Raw genomic sequence first — 21,755 nt, forward strand, 5'->3', positions numbered from 1 at the left:
TTGTGCATAAACATGTTACACATGTACGCATTTAAAATGTATGCTATTTGCAAACTTATAGGAATAATGGATAGTTACCTCTTATCTGGTTCTCTCTTGAACACCTTTGCTGAATGTGATATTCCTCTAGAATATCTATGTTCTCTTTTTATGTCACTCCATTCATTCTCAGTTCCAGAAGTGGCCATCTTGACAAATTTGTAAAAGTCTCAAAACACTGGAAAGAAATGACAATGATATTAAACCTGTCACATACAAACCAAATATAGTTATGATGCAATTTTTCGAACAATAAATTGCCACATTGGACCTTCCTGATTGCCTAAGGGAATTATGACAGCAGATGATGAATGTGTTATTTGATTTCCAATACAATAGGTACTTTTGTAAAATCAGATATATAAACAACATTTAATTATCTACCACTGAACAATAATGTTTATTTACCAAAATGCATGTTCTTTTACTTATATATTTCATAAATCATTTTCTTTATAATATTTGTATTAAAGAAACCCTATATTAATATAGACTAAATAATAAATGATATGGCACATGGATTGCTTAACAAATGTGCTATGAATTATTAAACAGTGATACAATTTTCATGGTATAATGAAGATATGAAAATAATCAGATGATTAAACATTATAATGCAGTGTTTTTCCCCACTGTTTTGGATATGTGGACAGGACTGCCTATGAAGTGGGAAAATTTGGGATGTTTTGACTAAAATTGAGAAATTGGTGCTGTCGTTGTTTAGCTTAACAAGAGGGCCAAGATGGCCCTAGTTCGCTCACCTGAGAAGAGTGTGTTCATTGAATTTTTACAAAATGTATTGGGCTGTTTGTAAAACATGCATGCCTGCATATTAACTGTCAGTTGTAATGGCAGACATTGTGTGAATATGAATATATTTGTCATTGTGACATTGACTTTTTACCTTGGTTTCTTGTGTTGTTATCTGGACACCATTTTACAGTGTTGAGTCATTGTTATTAAGACATTTGACCTAGTGACTTGAACATTATGTTGGTCATCTGCCAGTCATGATCAATGTAACTATGAAGATCATGAATCTAGTCGTAAGCATTGTAAGTAAATATCAAAAAACAATTTTATTGTTTTGAGTCACTGTGATGTTGATCTTTGATATAGTGATTTGAAATTCAAAAGGGGTATTTTTATAATCATGATCAATGTACCTTTGAAGTCTTTATCCTAGGTGAAAGTGTTTTTGAGTTATCATTTGAAAACCATTTTTTGTATTTTGAATCACTGTGACTGTCACCTTTGACCTAGTGACGAGAAGATCAATAGGGATCATTGGTGAGTCATGATCAATGTAGCCAACAGTTAGCAATTTACATTTCAAACCTAAATTTGGTACATGACATGTAGCTGTATTTTTTAGAACCCTTTATCAGCAGTAGCAAATATCCATTGTTAATGTCTTCTTTAAGCACAGCCTGTTGACCAGAGCTCACACACCAACAAATTACAGCAAAATGTTATTCCTGATCCCATACATTACCTTCATAAACAATCAATGTGTGTATCCTTCAGCATGACTCATTCCTTCCTCTCTCTTATAATCAATGTTAGGCATCAATGGGTTAATATCAAATTGAGTTGTGTGTGTTTGTTCTTGTGTACTTGTAGATTTTAGTGCACATATGAACTGTAGTGTCCTAGTCTGATAACAAAATAATAATTGTATAGTGTTTTCATAGTTGACATGTTAAGATTTTAAATTACAAAACAAACAAATGAATTCCATTCCATCTTGCATCGTTTCAAGGTCAGCCCACTGTTAGTCTGTCTGGAAATTGTCAATTTAGTGCTTTGTGTTTAATTACCAAAACAAAAAAAAACTTTAAACCACAAACATCTTAAAAAAAGATGCAATGATTATAATGCACACATGTCAGATGGACAACAAAGTTATAAGATGTTCAAAACATCTACATGATAAATTCCATTTTTGATTGATTTAATAAGAAAATTCTATCAACTTGACCATTATATTGTTTCATGATCCTAGGCGTAAGCTTTCTTGAGTTATCATCCAAAAACCATTTTACTGTGTCAAGTAACCGTGACCTTGACCTAGTGACCTGAAAGTCAATACGGTCATCTGCAAGTCATGATCAATGTACCTATGAAGTTTCATGATCCTAGGCATAGGCCTTCTTGAGTTATCATCTGGAAACCATTTTTCTAAGTTGAAACACCGTGACCTTGACCTTTGACCTAGTGACCTGTAAATCAATAGGGGTCATCTGCGAGTCATGATCAATGTACATGTACCTATGAAGTTTCATCATCCTAGGCATAAGCGTTCTTGAGTAAAACAATTTTACTATTTTGGGTCACCTCAATGTACCTATAAAGTTTCATGATCCTAGGCGTAAGCGTTCTTGAGTTATCATCTGGAAACCATTTTTCTATGTTGAGTCACCATGACCTTGACCTTTGACCTAGTGACCTGAAGATCAATAGGGGTCCTCTGCAAGTCATGATCAATGCACCTATGAAGTTTCATGTTCCTAAGCATAAGCGTTCTTGAGTTATCATCCGGAAACCATTTTACTATTTGGGGTCACCTTGACCTTTGACCTAGTGACCTGAAAATCAATAGGAGTCATCTGCAAGTCATGATCAATGTCCTTATGAACTTTCATGATCTAAGGCATAAGCGTTCTTGAGCTTTCATCGGGAAACCATTATACTGTTTCCAGGTCTTGAAGAATCCACTCGACCGCTCGCATGTGAGCGAAGTTGACGGTCGGGCGAGTTAAGTTTGTTAAATACTCGACCGACCGGGCGAGTGCTGTTTCTCAACAAAATTCAGTTCCAGAACTCTTGCCACATTGATACAAATTGCGAACAATTTTTCGAACGAACAACGAAATAGGTTTAGTATACTAAGAAACTGCACTTTCGTTTTGACAATGAAAAATGACGTCACGGGCACAGTAAAAATAATTCTCGAAATCGGCTGCGCTCTTTTCGTAGGTGTCAGTGCTCTTAACTTATTGATTAAAAGTGGGGAAAAAAACTGTAAAATATATTGGTCGTTCCGTGAAGAATAAAATTTCATTTTAATGTTAATATCAATAAAAAAACTATTACATATCTGGTTAATTATAATACTTCTTATATTTAATTAAAAATAAACAAAAACAATAATTATTAATAAACAGAATACTCTGTGATCAGAAGCCTTAGCCAAAATAAACCATAATGTAACCATTTGTCAATCAAGCGTGTCTTTAAGTAAAAGTTCGACTGAAATATTAAAACTTAGCATGAAAAAGGGTTCTATTTTAAAATATCTGCAAGGTGGTGGAGACAGGGAACAGAAAGAAGGGCCATCAAAACGAGAAGCGGAAGGTATTGAGAAAAGGAAACAGGTGCCGAAAACGTAAGGGAAGCAAATAAAATCCATCAGAGAATGTAGTTAATTTGTTTGCAGATAAGTGTCACTATGTTACGTAGTAGTTCATATACACAGACTCCAAGAACCTTTGATAATTTTTGCTATGGCGGCTCTGGGAGTCCATATGCACTCCTTCATACACATGGGTGCAGTTCAGCGCACGGAATCCGTGCGCTTAACTAAACAGAGTTATAGACGTAGTTCGAGACAAATTGAGGAAAATAATGAATAAACTTCAAAACCATGTTAAATTTACCTGAATGGAAACCTACGGATGTTATCCTTTGCATGCATCTGATAAAAACACAAAGATGTTTTAGCACACTTTTCTCGCTGACATTGTTATGTTTAAATATGAAACAGTGTATTCTGTATTGAATACCACATCCTTATAGACTTTTTGGCTCCAACACATAACGCGACATACAAAATATTGGTGTAATGCAACCTGACTTATTTTTGGTCAATTTTCCAATATGGCAGATACAGCGTACAAAACAAAACCTTAGTCACTACAAATCAATTATTTCTTGCTTTAATGGTACCATTTGGATGAGTTTGTGGTTTAGATAGGTAAATTTTAATAAGCTCTTGCAGTTTCAGTGTTCATTAACCTTTGAATTGTTGATAACATTTTGCACCCATGGACAAGAGAGAGCGCATTACAACTCTCAGCCTAAGCTGAGAGTTGAATTATTGCAACTAATCTATGTTACGTAGGTGAAACAGGTTCTGGTTGATCATAACTATAATATAGCTATATATTTTTTTTTATGCAGGGCGAGTAGATTTAAGTGAAGGGCAAGTGGATTGTCAGGCCTACTTGCCCTGCAGGGCGAGTGGCTCTGGAAAAATTCTTCAAGGCCTGGTTTCGGGTCACCGTGACCTTTACCTTTGATCTAGTGACCTTAAAATCGATAGGGGTCATCTGTGAGTCACGATCAATGTACCTATGAAGTTTCATCATCCTAGGCATAAGCGCTCTTGAGTTAACATCCAGAAACCATTTTACTATTTCGGGTCACGGTGACCATAACCTTTGACCTAGTGATCGCAAAATCAATAGGGGTCATCTGAGAGTCATGATCAATGTACCTATGAAGTTTTATGATCCTAGGCGTAAGCATTCTTGACTTATCATTCGGAAACCATCTGGTGGACAGACATACGGACCGACATGAGCAAAACAATATACCCCCTCTTCTTCGAAGGGGGGCATAAAAATGTGACTTCCATATTGTTCGATCACAAGGTTTGACCGAAACCATTTTTGAACTCAACTCTCGTATCAAAGAATCAAATGTTCTGACCAAATTTCATGAATTGAGCCAAAAATGTGACTTCTAGAGTGTTAACGTTTTCACTATATACATATAGAGAAAAACGCCCCGCCCACTGGCGGCCATGTTTTTTCATTGATCCGAACCATTGTCGAACATAATTTTCGCGCTCTTTTTGATTGAGAAAAATATTCTACACAAAATAAATTTGCACTGCTAATTTGAAGCAAGAATATTTTAACGTTGCGCTAACATTTACATTCAGAAGTGTGTTTCGGATTAAAAACGTGTTAATATCGACTTACGGGAATGGGTTTTGGATAACAAATTTAATTATTCCCATTTGAGATTTTAACAAATATTAACAGTTGGGTTATGAATTCAACGATAATTTGTTTAAACACATACGAGTCAAATAAATGTTTTGACAGAATTATCGGACGAAGCATTTTCAAGTGTGCGTAATTAATTCAATGATTTTTTTTAAAGCACATTACATGTCGAATAAATGTCAGAAAAACCAGGTGAATCAGTTCTAAATGGACATGATTAAATATACATGTACTGGAATAAAATTGTTATCGCATAATTGTAACCGGGTGTTATTTGCACAACTTACTCGCTATAAGAAATTTATTGTTTACCACTTGCAATTAATTTCTCGTAATAATCTTGAGTCATAGGCAACACTTGTTTACAGTAAAAAGGTGTGATGATGATGCCCGAAAACGTCTTTAATGTACTGTACTGTACTAGTTACCAGTTTTATATTACGTAAATGGTTTAACTTCTTGCTAATCAAGATGTGATAAACACTTACTTCGTGCCCGAAGTCAATAAAAAAATAATGGTCGATAGTTAACCCCGCCCTCATAAGCATTCGCGTAACCGATGAACATCACAGTTTGACGACTGGAAAGTTACCTGATACATCCTTGTCAGCATTTAAATTACTGTGTAATATGGCTAGAATAATCGATACGCGCTTCTAATCAGTGGATTATCCATTACCCCATGTGGTGTTTATGGCTATTACTTGTGAAAGTAGGTACCGAGTGCTCTTTTAAAACAGGGAATATTGATTCCCTGATAGAGAAACGTTGATTTTGTTTGACAATCTCCACTTTCTTTTAGTGAAAAATACACTGATTGGAAAATTTCAAGCGCCCCGGGGACACTGATTTCGAAATTCAAGCGCCCCGGAAAGGGATCTTTAAATGGCCTGTGGAAAGCCCTGAAAGAAAAATGCCCCGCCTACTGGCGGCCATGTTTTTTCACTGATCTGGACCATTTTCGAACTCATCCAAGATATCAATAAAACCAATGTTTTGACCAACTTTCATGATGATTGGACAAAAATTGTGACTCCTAGAGTGTTTACAAGGTTTCTCTTTAGCCAAATAGGGAAAACTGCCACTATATAAATATAGAGAAAAATGCCCCGCCCACTTGCGGCCATGTTTTTTCACCGATCTGGACCATTTCAAAACTCGTCCGAGATATCAATTAAATCAATGTTAAAACCACCTTTCATGATGATTGGGCAAAAATTGTGACTTCTAGAGTGTTAACAAGGTTTCTCTGTAGCCAAATAAGGAAAACTGCCCCACCCACTGGCAGCCATGTTTTTCAACAGACCGGAACCACTTTTGAACTCAATCAAGATATCATTAAGACAAACATTTTGGCAAAGTTACATGAAGATTGAACATAAAATGTGACTTCTACACAGTTTACAAGGTTTTTCTTTTTTTGACCTAGTGACCTAGTTTTTGACCCCGCACAATACAGTATGAAAATGAAATTATACAGTTTTGTGGTTTCGTCATAACTGATTGTAAACTTGAAACAAAACATGTTGACTGAATGTTGATCTCGATCTTGGACAATAAGAGTCACAGCAACATTGGCAATCAAAGAAAAAGTCACAGCAACTTCATGAATGAAAATTATTTGCCATTGAAAGCAATTAAATTCGACATGCTGGCTTTATTGCGTGACTTCTAATCCTATCAAATTAATTATTTATATAGCCTGTATCATCGTGTATCCCAACATCGTGGGAGTTCTAACATCGTGGTATCCATTATTCTCATGACCTCTCGTCGCGTGCGTTATTTTTCCTCGTGCAACTTATGTCAAAAGTGACAGTGTTGCCCCCATTTTTTTCGTTTACAGAGCAGACAACGTGACCTTTCCAGGGCCGCGTATGCAAATGAGTATTTTAATTTTAGGCCAAGCATTTTTTATTTTTCTGTTAAAGTGACTTGATATTTTAGCTGTTTTCTACATTTTATCAATGGTATGTAATAAAATAGCACTGAGTTAAATGGGTTAATGTCTATATTTAAACACTCAAAATTAACGAAAATTTCGTAAAGTATTTCGCCAAATAAAGTTAACACCTAAACAATCAGTGTTCCTTATAGCAATAGCCACAATTTCAACGCTAGATGTGGTATAATTACTAGATTTTTGTAGATACAAAATGCTCGTTTTTATTTATTTGTGACCACAATAAATTCCATGTTAATTTCCTGCGATTATATCTATTGATACGACACATGAACACTAAAATGGTACCATGCTAAAACCATAATTAAAAACGAGCATTTTGTATCCACAAACATCTAGTCTACCAGACCACATTTGGCGTTGAAATTTCGACAATGACCATAAGGAACAAGGATTTTTAATTGTTTAGGTTTATTTTACTAAATATTGTACGAAATTTTCGTTGATTTTGAGTAGTAAAGTTACTTTATGTAAACACAGCTAATTATATTATGTAAGGATTGGGGATCCCTTTTACTGCATCCGGCCATTGCTGGTTCCGAGGAATAGACCAGTTCACGCGTGACGTCACCCGCACCTGATTGTTTACATCCGGGCTATATTGGTAGTCAAAAGAAAGATACAATCAATGGGGAGAAATAGAGCGTGATCGGTTAAATTTAAACGATTATATTTAGATTTTATTTTTCAACATGCCAACAAGTTGTTCTACGTTTCTGAAACAAATAAGATTGAACACAATGAATAAATAGATCAAATCCAAATAAAAAACATTGACAAATTAACCATAATGGTATTTGTCTGGGCAGGGACCTTTACCCTGGTCCGGGAAAACTAACATGTTGACACATTAAACAAACATTTAATTAAATTATTAAAATGCAATAGTTTTCATTTGATTGTTTGCATCAATCTTAAAATCGTTTAAGCCTTTGTATTCCGGTGTTAAATTGCCCCTTTGTTCTGCCTAATCCGATTATCTCGTTTTGATCAGATATTGTCCAGACCTAACTAACAACATGGTATCATAAATCACACTAGGTGGCAGATGACAGTCTGGTCATTAAACGCAATTGATGATGCCACCATGTCTTCATTCTGGTAGTATTAAGTAACTAGGCATTTGGTTGAATAAATTTACCACCGAAATACTTAACAGTTGCTTAAATTAGATATGTTACATAATTATTGTACAATTTTGAAGTCTATAGATTATCGGAAATTGAACACGGTAAAGATACAAGCCCGTTTTATTTATTAAAAAAATAAAGTATTTACGAATTATAAAATGTAAATAAAAAATATTTAACGTATTTAGCGGGCATCGGTTAATTATTAATACGTCTTTCTGTATGAAGATGTAATGTTACGGCAATGCACGAAATACATCATAAAATTACAAAACAAGAAATTACGTTTGACATCAATGGGGGTAAATAATAATGAAACAATGTGTATATATTATATTATATATGTATATATATTATGTTGTGTGTGTGTGTGTGTATGTGCGTGTGTGTTAAATGTTAGATAGTTGTCACTCATACTCGATCACTAGTAACGAGTTTACAAAATACATGAATACACAGTTCAATTTGCATCATGTGAGGTTGTGTTTTTCAGTTGAATGTTAATATTTATCAAGTCATTCTCTGAACAACACCCATCCAAATTAAAATTACATGTAAATATTGTCATGAACTTCACTTTTAATAGGGCTTTGTAGTACGTTTATTTTCAATGAAACACTGACACATTCTAGCTATCACTAATTTTTTATTATTCTAGTTTACGCATGCATTTGATATTTATAATTTTATAATTAGATGTATCATTATTTTTATTGAAGCTTTTCTGCAAATAATTATACGGCTAATGCATAGAGCTCTTTGTTGCGTCTAGTTGTCTGTCGTTCAGTCTTCAGACAATCTTAATTACTTTTATGCTAATGACGCGTTCTTTTAAAATGCAAAGAAATGTGCTAATGCATTCTTTTGGCACTAAACATTATATTTTTTAAATATTATTTAGTTGTTGTTTTTTTAGTTTCTTTTCGATTTATTGACAAAACAAGTCTCGTTATCCATATGCTTTGCGTTAGCTGTAAGCAATGCTTTTGACTACCAGTGCATTGCGCATGCGCGAAAATCGGGAATCAAAACAATAACAATGAACTGGCCTATAAGTTCTGTTTTAATGAGACATACGTAGATAGTGTTTTTGTTATTTTCAGTGTTCAAAAGTTAGAACTTGTTAATCCCACATAAAAAAAATCTCAGCTAAATGAAAGTAAATTAGTTACAGTAAACAATTGTTTTGATTGGCCTAATGCAAAAAAATAACATTTTGAAACCGGAAGTTGATCAATTTTAACCTGGAAGGTTTACCACGAACTTAGGATACACAGGGACCGAGACACTGAGCAATAAAAAGGAAGATTATGTAATATTTGCTGCATGTTTTTTTGTTTTATCTACTGTAGTAACATTAACGGACAACCGATGTAATATTTAAGTGTTGAACCGCCAAGATCTCTCGACAGTTTACGTCGCGCGAGGCCGACTTTCGGTATTACCACGATGTTAGGATACTCGAGGATACACTTTAGCCGATTATGCCATTTATGGAATCATCGCATAAGCCAAAACTCAACCACGCTAAGATGTTTGCAGCAATCATAAATGAATTGAAGTTAAGGCATTGATTAAATCTAATCTATTTAAGGCGTATGAATAAAAATTACAAAAGGAAACGTTCAATATATGCAAAATGTATTTAAGAAAAGAAGCGTTTGCTTTCTACCTGTTCTTAATTTTGTAAACAACTGTCAATTCGCGTTTTCCTGCTTTTCAATTCTATTTCCGCTTTTACTATAAGGGTGTATTTTTTGTTTCTTACTTCAAACTCTCTATGTTTTAAAAAACATGGTAAACATGTCAATTTTTATTATGTGAAATTGAACATTACATATCAATTTTTTTTAAATTTCAATTGAACGCAATAAAACATTCGTTTTCTATGCTAAAGCTGTGAAGAGCTCCACTATTTACGTTTTTTATGCGCATGCGCAGTAATATGACACATGGCGCGAATTTTCAACAAAATCCTCATTCTCTGGTTTGAGTTGTTATGGTTTTATATCCCGCTGCATAGTGGGTAGGGATGATTGAAATGCCCTTCGTCGTCCGTAACACTTTTCCGCCCCTATTCATGTAATATGTGAAATAATTATCTCAACTCAAAAGAGAAAACTGCACTGTTGCATTAAGTCTAGCATCATTATGAACTGGGAAGTTGCGAAAATTAGCTGAATTTGAAAACCAAGTTACAAACAAAAACACACAAATACAAGAATTAAATGGCAGAATATGTAAAATGAAAATAGGGAACTGTAAGCTTGATAAGATTAGGGAGGCAACCATTTATGATGAAGAAAATAAAAACTATTATAGCATGAGGCAATCATATATTAGCTAAAGAAACTTCAGCGTACAGTTTATATAGTATTGACAGACCTGTACATATAAAGTCCCGCCAGTCAAAAATCATAACAAGCGACATTTAAAGTTATGGTAGCCAGAACTAATCGTATATGTGTGTATTCCCTTTTACATATACATGTATTTTTTAGCGAATTGGACCAGTTATATTAGCAGTACTTAATTAAGTCAATAATAAGGATTAAGCCTCATAAATTACCATCTGTTGGTACCATTTATAATTGGTAAATTGAAACGCGATTAATTGCAAAAACAATAATGACCAAGTTAGTTTCCAAAGAAAAGACAACCTTATGCCATCCATTTATGGCATGAAATTGGGAACTTTTGCAACAAGAGATGATGAAGGTTACTACATTCTTTAATGATTGCAAGAACTAACTAAAAAGTCAAGCAATGACACTTAAAATACTTTTCAAAACATACTTGAAAGATATTGAGAAAGTTTCTGCTAATGGAGTTGGTAACAGACTAGTATTAAAGGGACCTTTTCACGTCTTGGTAAATTGACAAAATTAAAAAAAAACTTTCATTTTTGCAAATTTTTGTTTTTGTTATGAAATTTGCAAGGGAACCCTAATAAAACAAGTCAGTATCGCATGTTTCAATCGAAATGTATTGTCTTGCGTATAGACAACTTGTCCACATAATAATTATGAAGTTCTCATTGTGTTTTAAAGGGATCTTTTCACGCTTTGGTAAATTGACAAAATTGAAAAAAGTTGTTTCAGATTCGTAAGTTTTCGTTTTAGTTATGATATTTGTGAGGAAACAGTAATACTGAACATTAACCATGCTCTAATATAGCCATTATATGCATCTTTTGACGATTTTAAAACCTAAAAATTATAAAGCGTTGCAACGCGAAACGATTGAATAATTTGGAGAGTTCTGTTTTTGTCGTTAAATTTTGTGAAACTACGAAGATTGCTTATATAATGTATAAAATACGTCAAGAATGTGTACTCGGCGGAATAGCTCAGTAGGCTAGAGCGTTTTTACTTCAGGACTCTGGCAGGACTCCAGGGGTCACTGGTTCGAAACCTGCTTCGGGCAATGTTCTTTTCCTTTTTTTAAATTTTTTCTTGATTTTTTACTGGAGCTTTTACGATCCAATGTTTACATTTATCAATATAAAGCATTTAATGAATAAGTTTAAAAAATGCCAAAATCTGTGAAAAGGCCCCTTTAAGACAGTATATTTAATTTCTTATTAAACATTGTAACACTTATTTCTTTGTTCTGAAGACATATTCAAGAATATCTGCCAGTATATTTAATCAGTCATAAAGCATTGTAAAACTAACTTCTTTGTTCTCCAGAAAATTCCTGAATGGTTTTGTTTTAAGCTTGGATACCAGGCCAAGAGCCTTACAACCTGCTACAAAAATCGTTTAAACAACAGATGACAACAGCAAATTAAGGTTTTGCTTTTTCTTCTGAAATATTGTTTAAAATGTTGCACACTGTACATTACAAAGACTTACTGCAAAGCTATTTGTTTTATGTATGTTCAAGCATGGCACTAACTGTGTATTGATTAGGTGAGAAATAAAGACGGTTTGTCTCCCATCTCCATATAAGGAATTGTTCAAACACTTGCGCTTGAAAAAGGTGGAATTCTTATGGTGTTTTCGGTGATAAACCTGTCAAACAGCACAGGGCCTATCTAGGACGACACTACACACAAGCTTTAAGATCCGTTTTCCCAGAGCAAGGCTCATTTTATCCTTTCAAGGAAACAACTTTTTGTGTCATTAATGTATGGGTATTTTGATTTACATGCACTGTATGACACAGATCTCTCTCTAGAAGGGTCACACGTTGGTTTACATGCACTGTATGACACAGATCTCTTGTCTGGAAGGGTCACACATTGGTTTACATGCACTGTATGACAGAGATCTCTTGTCTGGAAGGGTCACACTTGGTTTACATGCACTGTATGACACAGATCTCTTGTCTGGAAGGGTCACACTTGGTTTACATGTACTGTATGACAAAGATCTCTTGTCTAGAAGGGTCACATGTTGGTTTACATGCACTGTATGACACAGATCTCTTGTCTGGAAGGGTCACTTGTTGGTTTGCATGCACTGTATGAAACAGATCTCTTGTCTGGAAGGGTCACAAGTTGCTTTACATGTACTGTATGACAGAGATTTCTTGTCTGGAAGGGTCATACCATGTATAACATGCACTGTATTACACAGATCTCTTTTCTGGAAGGGTCACACTTGGTTTACATGCACTGTATGAAACAGATCTCTTGTCTGGAAGGGTCACTTGTTGGTTTACATGAACTGTATGACAGAGATCTCTTGTCTGGAAGGGTCACTTGTTGGTTTACATGCACTGTATGACACATATCTCTTGTCTGGAAGGGTCATACATTGGTTTACATGCACTGTATGACACAGATCTCTTGTCTGGAAGGGTCATAAGCTGGTTTACATGCACTGTATGAAATGGATCTCTTGTCTGTAAGGGTCACTTGTTGGTTTACATGCACTGTATGACACAGATCTATTGTCTGGAAGGGTCATACCTTGGTTTACATGCACTGTATGACAAAAATCTCTTGTCTGGAAGGGTAACAAGTTGGTTTAAATGTACTGTTTGACAGAGATCTCTTGTCTGGAAGGGTCATACATTGGTTAACATGCACTGTATGACACAGATCTCTTGTCTGGAAGGGTCATAAGCTGGTTTACATGCACTGTATGAAATGGATCTCTTGTCTGTAAGGGTCACTTGTTGGTTTACATGCACTGTATGACACAGATCTATTGTCTGGAAGGGTCATACCTTGGTTTACATGCACTGTATGACAAAAATCTCTTGTCTGGAAGGGTCATACATTGGTTTACATGCACTGTATGACACAGATCTCTTGTCTAGAAGGGTTACATGTTAGTTTACATGCACTGTATAACAGATCTCTTGCCAGGAAGGGTCACAAGTTGGTTTACATGCACTGTTTTACACAGATCTCTTGTCTAGAAGGGTCACAAGTTAGTTTATGTGCACTTTATGACACAGATCTCTTGTCTGGAAGGGTCACAAGTTGGTTTACATGCACTGAATGACATTAGATCTATTGTCTGGAAGGATCGCAAATTGATTAACATGCACTGTATGACAAAGATCTCTTGCCTGGACAGGTCACAAGTTGGTTTACATGTACTGTATGACACAGATCTCCTGTCTGGAATGGTCACAAGTTGCTTTATGTGCACTTAATGACACAGATCTCTTGTCTGGAAGGGTCACACGTTGGTTTACATGCACTCTATGACAAAGGATTTCTTGTCTGGAAGGGTCACACGTTGGTTTACATGCAATGTATGACAAAGATCTCTTGTCTAGAAGGGTCACATGTTGGTTTGCATGCACTGTATGAAACAGATCTCTTTTCTGGAAGGGTTAATTGTTGGTTTACATGCAGTGTATGACAAAGATCTCTTGTCGAGAAGTGTCACATATTGGTTTGCATGCACTGTATGAAACAGATCTCTTGTCTGGAAGGGTCACTTGTTGGTTAACATGCACTGTATGATACAGATCTCTTGTCTGGAAGGGTCACAAGTTGGTTTGCATGCACTGTATAACACAGATCTCTTGTCTGGAAGGGTCACACATTGGTTTACATGCACTGTATGACAGAGATCTCTTGTCTGGAAGGGTCACACATTGGTTTACATGCACTGTATGACACAGATCTCTTGTCTGGAAGGTCACACTTGGTTTACATGTACTGTATGACAAAGATCTCTTGTCTAGAAGGGTCACATGTTGGTTTACATGCACTGTATGACACAGATCTCTTGTCTGGAAGGGTCACTTGTTGGTTTGCATGCACTGTATGAAACAGATCTCTTGTCTGGAAGGGTCACAAGTTGCTTTACATGTACAGTATGACAGAGATTTCTTGTCTGGAAGGGTCATACCATGGTTAACATGCACTGTATGACACAGATCTCTTTTCTGGAAGGGTCAACATTTGGTTTACATGCACTGTATGAAACAGATCTCTTGTCTGGAAGGGTCACTTGTTGGTTTACATGCACTGTATGACAGAGATCTCTTGTCTGGAAGGGTCACTTGTTGGTTTACATGCACTGTATGACACATATCTCTTGTCTAAAAGGGTCATACGTTGGTTAACATGCACCATATGACAGAGATCTATTGTCTGGAAGAGTCACATGTTGGTTTACATGCACTGTATGACACAGATCTATCGTCTGGAAGGGTCATACGTTGGTTTACATGCACTGTTTGACACAGATCTATTGTCTGGAAGGGTAACAAGTTGGTTTAAATGTACTGTTTGACAGAGATCTCTTGTCTGGAAGGGTCATACATTGGTTTACATGCACTGTATGACACAGATCTCTTGTCTGGAAGGGTCATAAGCTGGTTTACATGCACTGTATGAAATGGATCTCTTGTCTGTAAGGGTCACTTGTTGGTTTACATGCACTGTATGACACAGATCTATTGTCTGGAAGGGTCATACCTTGGTTTACATGCACTGTATGACAAAAATCTCTTGTCTGGAAGGGTCATACATTGGTTTACATGCACTGTATGACACAGATCTCTTGTCTAGAAGGGTTTCATGTTAGTTTACATGCACTGTATAACAGATCTCTTGCCAGGAAGGGTCACAAGTTGGTTTACATGCACTGTTTTACACAGATCTCTTGTCTAGAAGGGTCACAAGTTGGTTTATGTGCACTTTATGACACAGATCTCTTGTCTGGAAGGGTCACAAGTTGGTTTACATGCACTGAATGACATTAGATCTATTGTCTGGAAGGATCGCAAATTGGTTAACATGCACTGTATGACAAAGATATCTTGCCTGGACAGGTCACAAGTTGGTTTACATGTACTGTATGACACAGATCTCCTGTCTGGAATGGTCACAAGTTGCTTTATGTGCACTTAATGACACAGATCTCTTGTCTGGAAGGGTCACACGTTGGTTTACATGCAATGTATGACAAAGATCTCTTGTCTAGAAGGGTCACATGTTGGTTTGCATGCACTGTATGAAACAGATCTCTTTTCTGGAAGGGTTAATTGTTGGTTTACATGCAGTGTATGACAAAGATCTCTTGTCGAGAAGTGTCACATATTGGTTTGCATGCACTGTATGAAACAGATCTCTTGTCTGGAAGGGTTACTTGTTGGTTAACATGCACTGTATGATACAGATCTCTTGTCTGGAAGGGTCACAAGTTGGTTTGCATGCACTGTATAACACAGATCTCTTGTCTGGAAGGGTCACACGTTGGTTTACATGCACTGTATGACAGAGATCTCTTGTCTGGAAGGGTCACACATTGGTTTACATGCACTGTATGACACAGATCTCTTGTCTGGAAGGGTCACACTTGATTTACATGCACTGTATGACACAGATCTCTTGTCTGGAAGGGTCGCAAGTTGGTTTACATGCACTGTATGACACAGATCTCTTGTCTGGAAGGGTCACAAGTTGGTTTACATGCACTGTGTGACACAGATCTCTTGTCTTGAAGGGTCATATGTTGGTTTACATGCACTGTATGACACAGATCTCTTGTCTGGAAGGGTCATAAGTTGGTTTACATGCACTGTATGACACAGATCTCTTGTCTGGAAGGGTCACACTTGGTTTACATGCACTGTATGACACAGATCTCTTGTCTGGAAGGGTCATAAGTTGGTTTACATGCACTGTATGACAGAGATCTCTTGTCTGGAAGGGTCATACTTTGGTTTACATGCACTGTATGACAGACATCTCTTGTCAGAAACGGTCACATGTTGGTTTGCATGCACTGTATGACACAGATCTCTTGTCTGGAAGGGTCACAAGTTGGTTTATGTGCACTTTATGACACAGATTTTTTCTCTAGAAGGGTCACAAGTTAATAAGTAATCTATTCAGTGACATGTGAAATCAAAATGTAATTATTGTTGGGAAATGGTGTTTTAATTGGCTCTATAATTAAGCAACAGGAAAAGTTCTCTTATGTCACAAATGTAATTAAATTATTTGAGAAATGGAAATTGTATGATGTCATTTCCTTGCTTGAAATGAGTTTTCTGTCTATGCTTCCAAGTGTATTCAGTACATGTCGGTAACTGTGCAAGATGATGCTATCGCCTTGTCTATAATTAGTATAGCCATGACCTCAACATTAAATTCAATTTTCTTAAATGATAATTTCCCACAATCCTCTGTTGTCCTCTGTTCCATAAGAAAAGCCAGAGGCAAAGATTGTCCACCTTCTGCTGATATTTGATTAATTTTGCTTAGACATTATGAGGTGCGACTATTCATTGTGAGGGATGTAAAAATCCACTCACCGTTTCACCATGGTGAGTTTATTTAAGGGTGCCATCAAATGAGCTTGATTCATCAAATGCAAGTCGGACAGGGCGAGAGAAATGCGCATGTTATATCGTGTTCAATAATATAATGCAGTAAAAACAAATTTAACTTTAAATCATTTTTTGTCTTTGTTCATTAATAAACACTTTGAAATCCAGAAATTTTACATAGAAATAAAAATGTGCTTGTCAATTACCATTCCAGGAGTGTTTATTGATAACAAGCAAGACATATCTGGGTGACAATGTCAGACCAGAGTCCAGGCTCATGCCTCAGCTCACTTCTTTTGTCACATAGGTCCATGATTTTGGTCGTCACCCATGGCTTGTTCTTCCTTCTCTCTCTCTCTAAGCACTTCATCAGCCGATGACAGTAGGACATCCTTGATAATTGTGTCGATGTAAGTGTCTAAGATGTCCAGGGCTGCAAACTTGCCAACTATCTGTGCTTGAAATACATCTGCTATCACTGGATCTTTCAATTTCTCCAAGTCGATCTTTCAATTTCTCCAAGTCAAATATAATGCAAGGGTTCTTCATGATGTGCTTGCTCTTTAACTTCAGCTTGATGGTGGTAAGTACTACCCATAAGTCATGGTCACTTCTGATGTCTGCGCCAGGAAATGTTCTTGTGTTCGCCTTGTTAATGCTAGACTTGAACCCTTGCGACGCCAGTATGAAATCCATCTGGTTTTGTACTTGCCCGTTTGGAGCATGCCAGGTTGCTTTTCTTGTTAATCAACTTATTCAAAAACTAAAGCCTAATTAAGACAATGTTTGAATAAAGAAAGCTAGTGTGACACAATTGGATTGGACGTAAGCATTTGCTCTTCTGTCTGTAACTCTTTAATTGCAATTTAACCATCCTTGAAATTCAATTGCTGATGCCAGTTGATTAATTCAATGCGAGCCTTTTAGTTATAGAATGTGATTATTTTAATTACTGAGAAATATTCTGGAATATGTAATGAGTGCTTGGATCCCAAAGGGTTTCATAAAATACCCTTGAGCTCCAATCTTACTCGTGAATGTATTGTGACATTGTTTTGTTAAAATAAAATTTAATAAATCGTACAAACACGTCACTGTTTATTTAAATGTCTTAGGTACTAAACATGTTTCGGCCATAGCCTTCATCAGTAGTACATTAATATAAACAAATGCAAAGGAAGTGACGTCAACGTCATACAATAACGTAATGTCGTTTGGCGGAAAAATATATAGTACATAATATTACATTATACATAATACAAAGATGGATCAGTGATGATACAACAGTCTATTAGTAATATGTTATGTCAAACTTTTTTGGCAATAATGTGAAACGGTGTAGCTTTTTTCCATGTAGCTTTCCAAGAAAGGTTTTTATCTTTGTAAATATCCAATTATATGTTGAGAAATTTCTGGTCAGTAGGCCGGAATTAATAAATAGAGTTTCACTTTTGTTGAAAATGCTTAAACTCAGTAAAATAGAATATGCTTCCGAGTGATGCTGTAAATTGTGAATTGATTTTTTACTATGCGTTTTGTGTCGTGGAGCATAAATGATGTACACTATACGGAGAAAATAACTCCCTCCTTATAAATAGAATTAAAGTAAGAAGGGCTTATTTCAGAATAGCTTTCTTAAACAAATTTTGACCTACAGGACTTGATACTTGATACATGTAAAGTGGGAAAATTGAACGCCAATCCCATTGAGCAAATTTCTTAATTTAGACAAGGCAACTTGTGTGATTTTAAAGAAACTTTTCTTCATTTGGAAAAGGCTATTTATCAGCCTCAGTTATATAAGGTGGAACAAACCTGAAATGTGATGATGATAGGGCTAAAATTACAAAATTTGATCACTTCTCAGTGCCCCAGATAATTATTTGGGAAAAAGGGTTTTCACCCATTGATTTTGAAAAATAGGGTGATTTCATTCTTTAAATAGGGTGAATGAGTTATAAAAATGCATATTTTAAAATCATTGTTGCTTTACTTCTGTTGAAGCTGCACACTTGCATTGCTTCAACAGGACTGTAAACTATCATATTAACTAACTTTAATAAACTGATGTTTTATAACATTTTAAATCCTTAAAACTGCCCATAATATAAACTTCAAACTTAAAAAAAATCGATAACACGAATGATTCGGCACTTATTGGCTATTGCTTTCTTTGTTCGAAAAAGTTAGCGACCAAGTGATATTTTGGCGCAACAATAGTGGACGTCTTTTGACCTCTCTTAGACATTTTTATTTCGCATCGTAATAGAAACTGAAAGTACAGACGTTTTGCAAATACTTGCACAACGAGCGACGAATTAAGTCAGATTGAATACGCATGCATGTCGTCGTAAATAATTTGGTCAGACACTTTTTTAACTATGAAATCTAGTCCGCTCAGCGTTTGAATAACTTTGATTGTTTTCCTGCTCCGTCATCCAGTCGCTTCCTAACGAAAAGCGTCGCCGCATTACGCTAATAATTCCAAAGAGAAAAGGCATTTTCGATCGAAGCTATTGTATCGTACACATCGAATTTGAAGAATTTGCGTAAAAGTCAAATTGGTTGCGTTTTCAATTAGCATAATATTGTATTTCTTTGCGTTTTTAAACATTTTTATAGGGTGAAAGACGCAGATACACAGCTTATCTGGGGCACTGCTTCTATTGCTATGGCTATGACTCTGTGCCAATTCCAGATGCATTTAATGCAGACACTTCATTCAAGGCATGACAGTTGATATAAGGACAAATTTCCTCTCTTTTCAGGACTTCAAATGTCGTCAGTGGGGAAGCCTTGTTCCAGGTGCTTTTTTGCAGGGACTCTTGGTACAGGACATGACAGGACTACCTAGCTCTGCCATTGGGCATCAGGCGCTTAGCAACATGGAGAGAAAGGTAAAGGTCTAATGGCAGTTCAACATGGTTGGCAGATATTTGTGGGTATGTACCTGAAAGTCTTGAGTCCACACATGCTACATCAGGATGACACTTTCCCCTTACACTGAATTTTTGTTTAGAAGATCAAAACAGATTTTCTTTACACAAAAACTTCCATAAAAGCAGAAAGTGTCGTCCCTAATTGCCTGTGTGGACTGCAAAAGTTAATATAGGACGACACTACACTCATGCATAAGGACCAGTTTTTGCAAACCTAGGACCATTTAGCAACACAGCTAAGTACATATAACAGTAAATCAGTATGTTGAGATTGTCTGATTCTTGCCTTACCTTACTTGTCATTACCTTCCTATTCCATCCTTGTTCCCTCTTAAACAATGTGTATGCATGGTATTACAAGGCATGTTGACATTTTATGGAATAGTTGAGAGTCTTCTGAAACCATGATACTGTCTGTCCATTTAGGTTAACTTCTGGCTGGTTCCAGTTGTCTTGGGAAGGTGGATGTTTTTAAACCTGTCATGGGATGGGCATCTTTTTGATTTACTGTTGCACAACAGAAACAACCAGTTTGCGGAAAGAAAAAATATGAGTTTTTTTTATAGGAAATAAAGGAGTTTGTTAGGTATCCCAAATGAAAGCTAATGGTTCATGCTTTACATTTGAGCTTTTTGGGGGTAAAGCGGGGCATTATTCTTGTGGGAAAATTATAGTCCATGATTAACCCATGCAGTCTGGTTACTTGTATTATGTTGACCAGACTTACAATTATTGATATTCATTTGCTTTAAAAATTAATAAGTATATTAACAAGCATTCATTACCAATTATCAACCTAATAAACATTTGCATTTTTAATAATTAACTGGAATTCACAACTAATTATGGAGCAAATTAAATTCTGAGCTTCTGCAGGAGTTCCTAGACCTGTTTGTTGTTTAATTTCCGATTGATGTGAGGAAGGTAATTTGTTCAGATTGAAAGGGTGGGTATAAATGTTGATGTCTGAGTGGAACACATAAAAAGGACAGTTGATGGATTCTACCTGCGGCATCCGACCATTTCAGTTAAAAGGTGATGAGGAAGTTCATGTCTAATTAACGACATGATTTGTTTGTTCCACTGGTTTCTGTTGTAAGGCCTTGAGACCCACAACCAGGAATTGTTTAGCAGGATTCATAACTATGAGAATTGTTAAGCAGGATTCATAATTATGAGAATTTTTAACAGCCTTAGTTCTGTACATTTGAGCGTCGTTCTGTGAAAACTGGGCTTAATTCATGTACTTTAAGGGTTATCCAGTTAAGATGTGCAGACTACACAAAATTATCTGGAACTTTAAGCACCAATCCCCTTCCCCCCCCCCCCCCCCCCCCCCCAATCAAAAAGGCTTAAATATATTCAATATGGACAGATGTGCTAAGCTTAACCCTTCCAGCGCTGGAACCGAATTGTAAAGGCCTTTGCAAACAGTTTGGATCCAGATGAGACGCCACAGAACATGAGGATCCAAACTGTTTGCTATTCTGATAGTATTCTCTGGAAAAAAAATGAAGAAAGTGCTAATTTTAGAAATGTAGCAGACGACAATTTAGCACACGACAAATTTCCCAGCATGCAAAGGGTTAATCCATAAATATCATCTCAGATTATCCTTTGCAGTCTGTACAGGCTAATCTGGCATGACACTTTCTGCTTTTATGGAATTTTTTATTTAAAGGAAGTTTCTTCCAAACAAAAATTAAGTCTATATGAAAAGTGCTGTCTTTGATAAGCCTGTGAGGACTGCACAGGCTTATACAGAACAAGTTAACACTTTATGCCGATGCATTAGGTCCAGTTTTCCCAAAATGCTGCTCATTTAGTCACTACACCACTTTGAAGTTTCCTCTCTTTCTGAACAGTTTTCATCGTATCTTCAGCAAACTTCATCGAAACTGTTGGGGCTCATAAGATG

At 36.1% G+C, this 21,755-nt stretch overlaps 2 protein-coding genes across 13 annotated transcripts in view; one reads left to right on the plus strand and one right to left on the minus strand.

Moving 5' to 3' along the window:
• The window catches only part of LOC127840975 (cytosolic purine 5'-nucleotidase-like), a 106,932-nt gene extending 96,877 nt beyond the window's left edge, over positions 1–10,055 (minus strand). For 7 of the 8 annotated variants that reach the window (XR_008030654.1, XR_008030651.1, XR_008030652.1 and 4 more), the window contains exons 1-2: positions 9,820–10,055; positions 79–217 (exon numbers count right to left, since the gene is read on the minus strand). Coding sequence is in view for 4 of the 8 variants with exons in the window: in XM_052369447.1 (XP_052225407.1) it covers positions 79–188 (110 nt within the window). In the remaining 4 variants the exon portion in view is untranslated. The remainder of the gene's footprint in view (positions 1–78; positions 218–9,819) is intronic. The other variant, XM_052369445.1, reaches the window with a different exon arrangement.
• Positions 9,310–21,755, plus strand: part of LOC127840977 (uncharacterized) — a 60,701-nt gene continuing 48,255 nt past the window's right edge. The window contains exons 1-2 of one of the 5 annotated variants that reach the window (XM_052369450.1): positions 9,310–9,459; positions 19,667–19,840. In XM_052369450.1, coding sequence (XP_052225410.1) covers positions 19,807–19,840 — 34 coding nt within the window. In that variant the 5' untranslated portion in view covers positions 9,310–9,459; positions 19,667–19,806. Of the gene's footprint in view, positions 9,460–10,083; positions 10,174–19,666; positions 19,841–21,755 lie in introns of those variants that run through there. The other 4 variants (XR_008030656.1, XR_008030655.1, XM_052369448.1 and 1 more) reach the window with 4 other exon arrangements.

Source organism: Dreissena polymorpha, chromosome 8, assembly GCF_020536995.1.
Source record: "Dreissena polymorpha isolate Duluth1 chromosome 8, UMN_Dpol_1.0, whole genome shotgun sequence".
NCBI classification, from domain to species: domain Eukaryota; kingdom Metazoa; phylum Mollusca; class Bivalvia; order Myida; family Dreissenidae; genus Dreissena; species Dreissena polymorpha.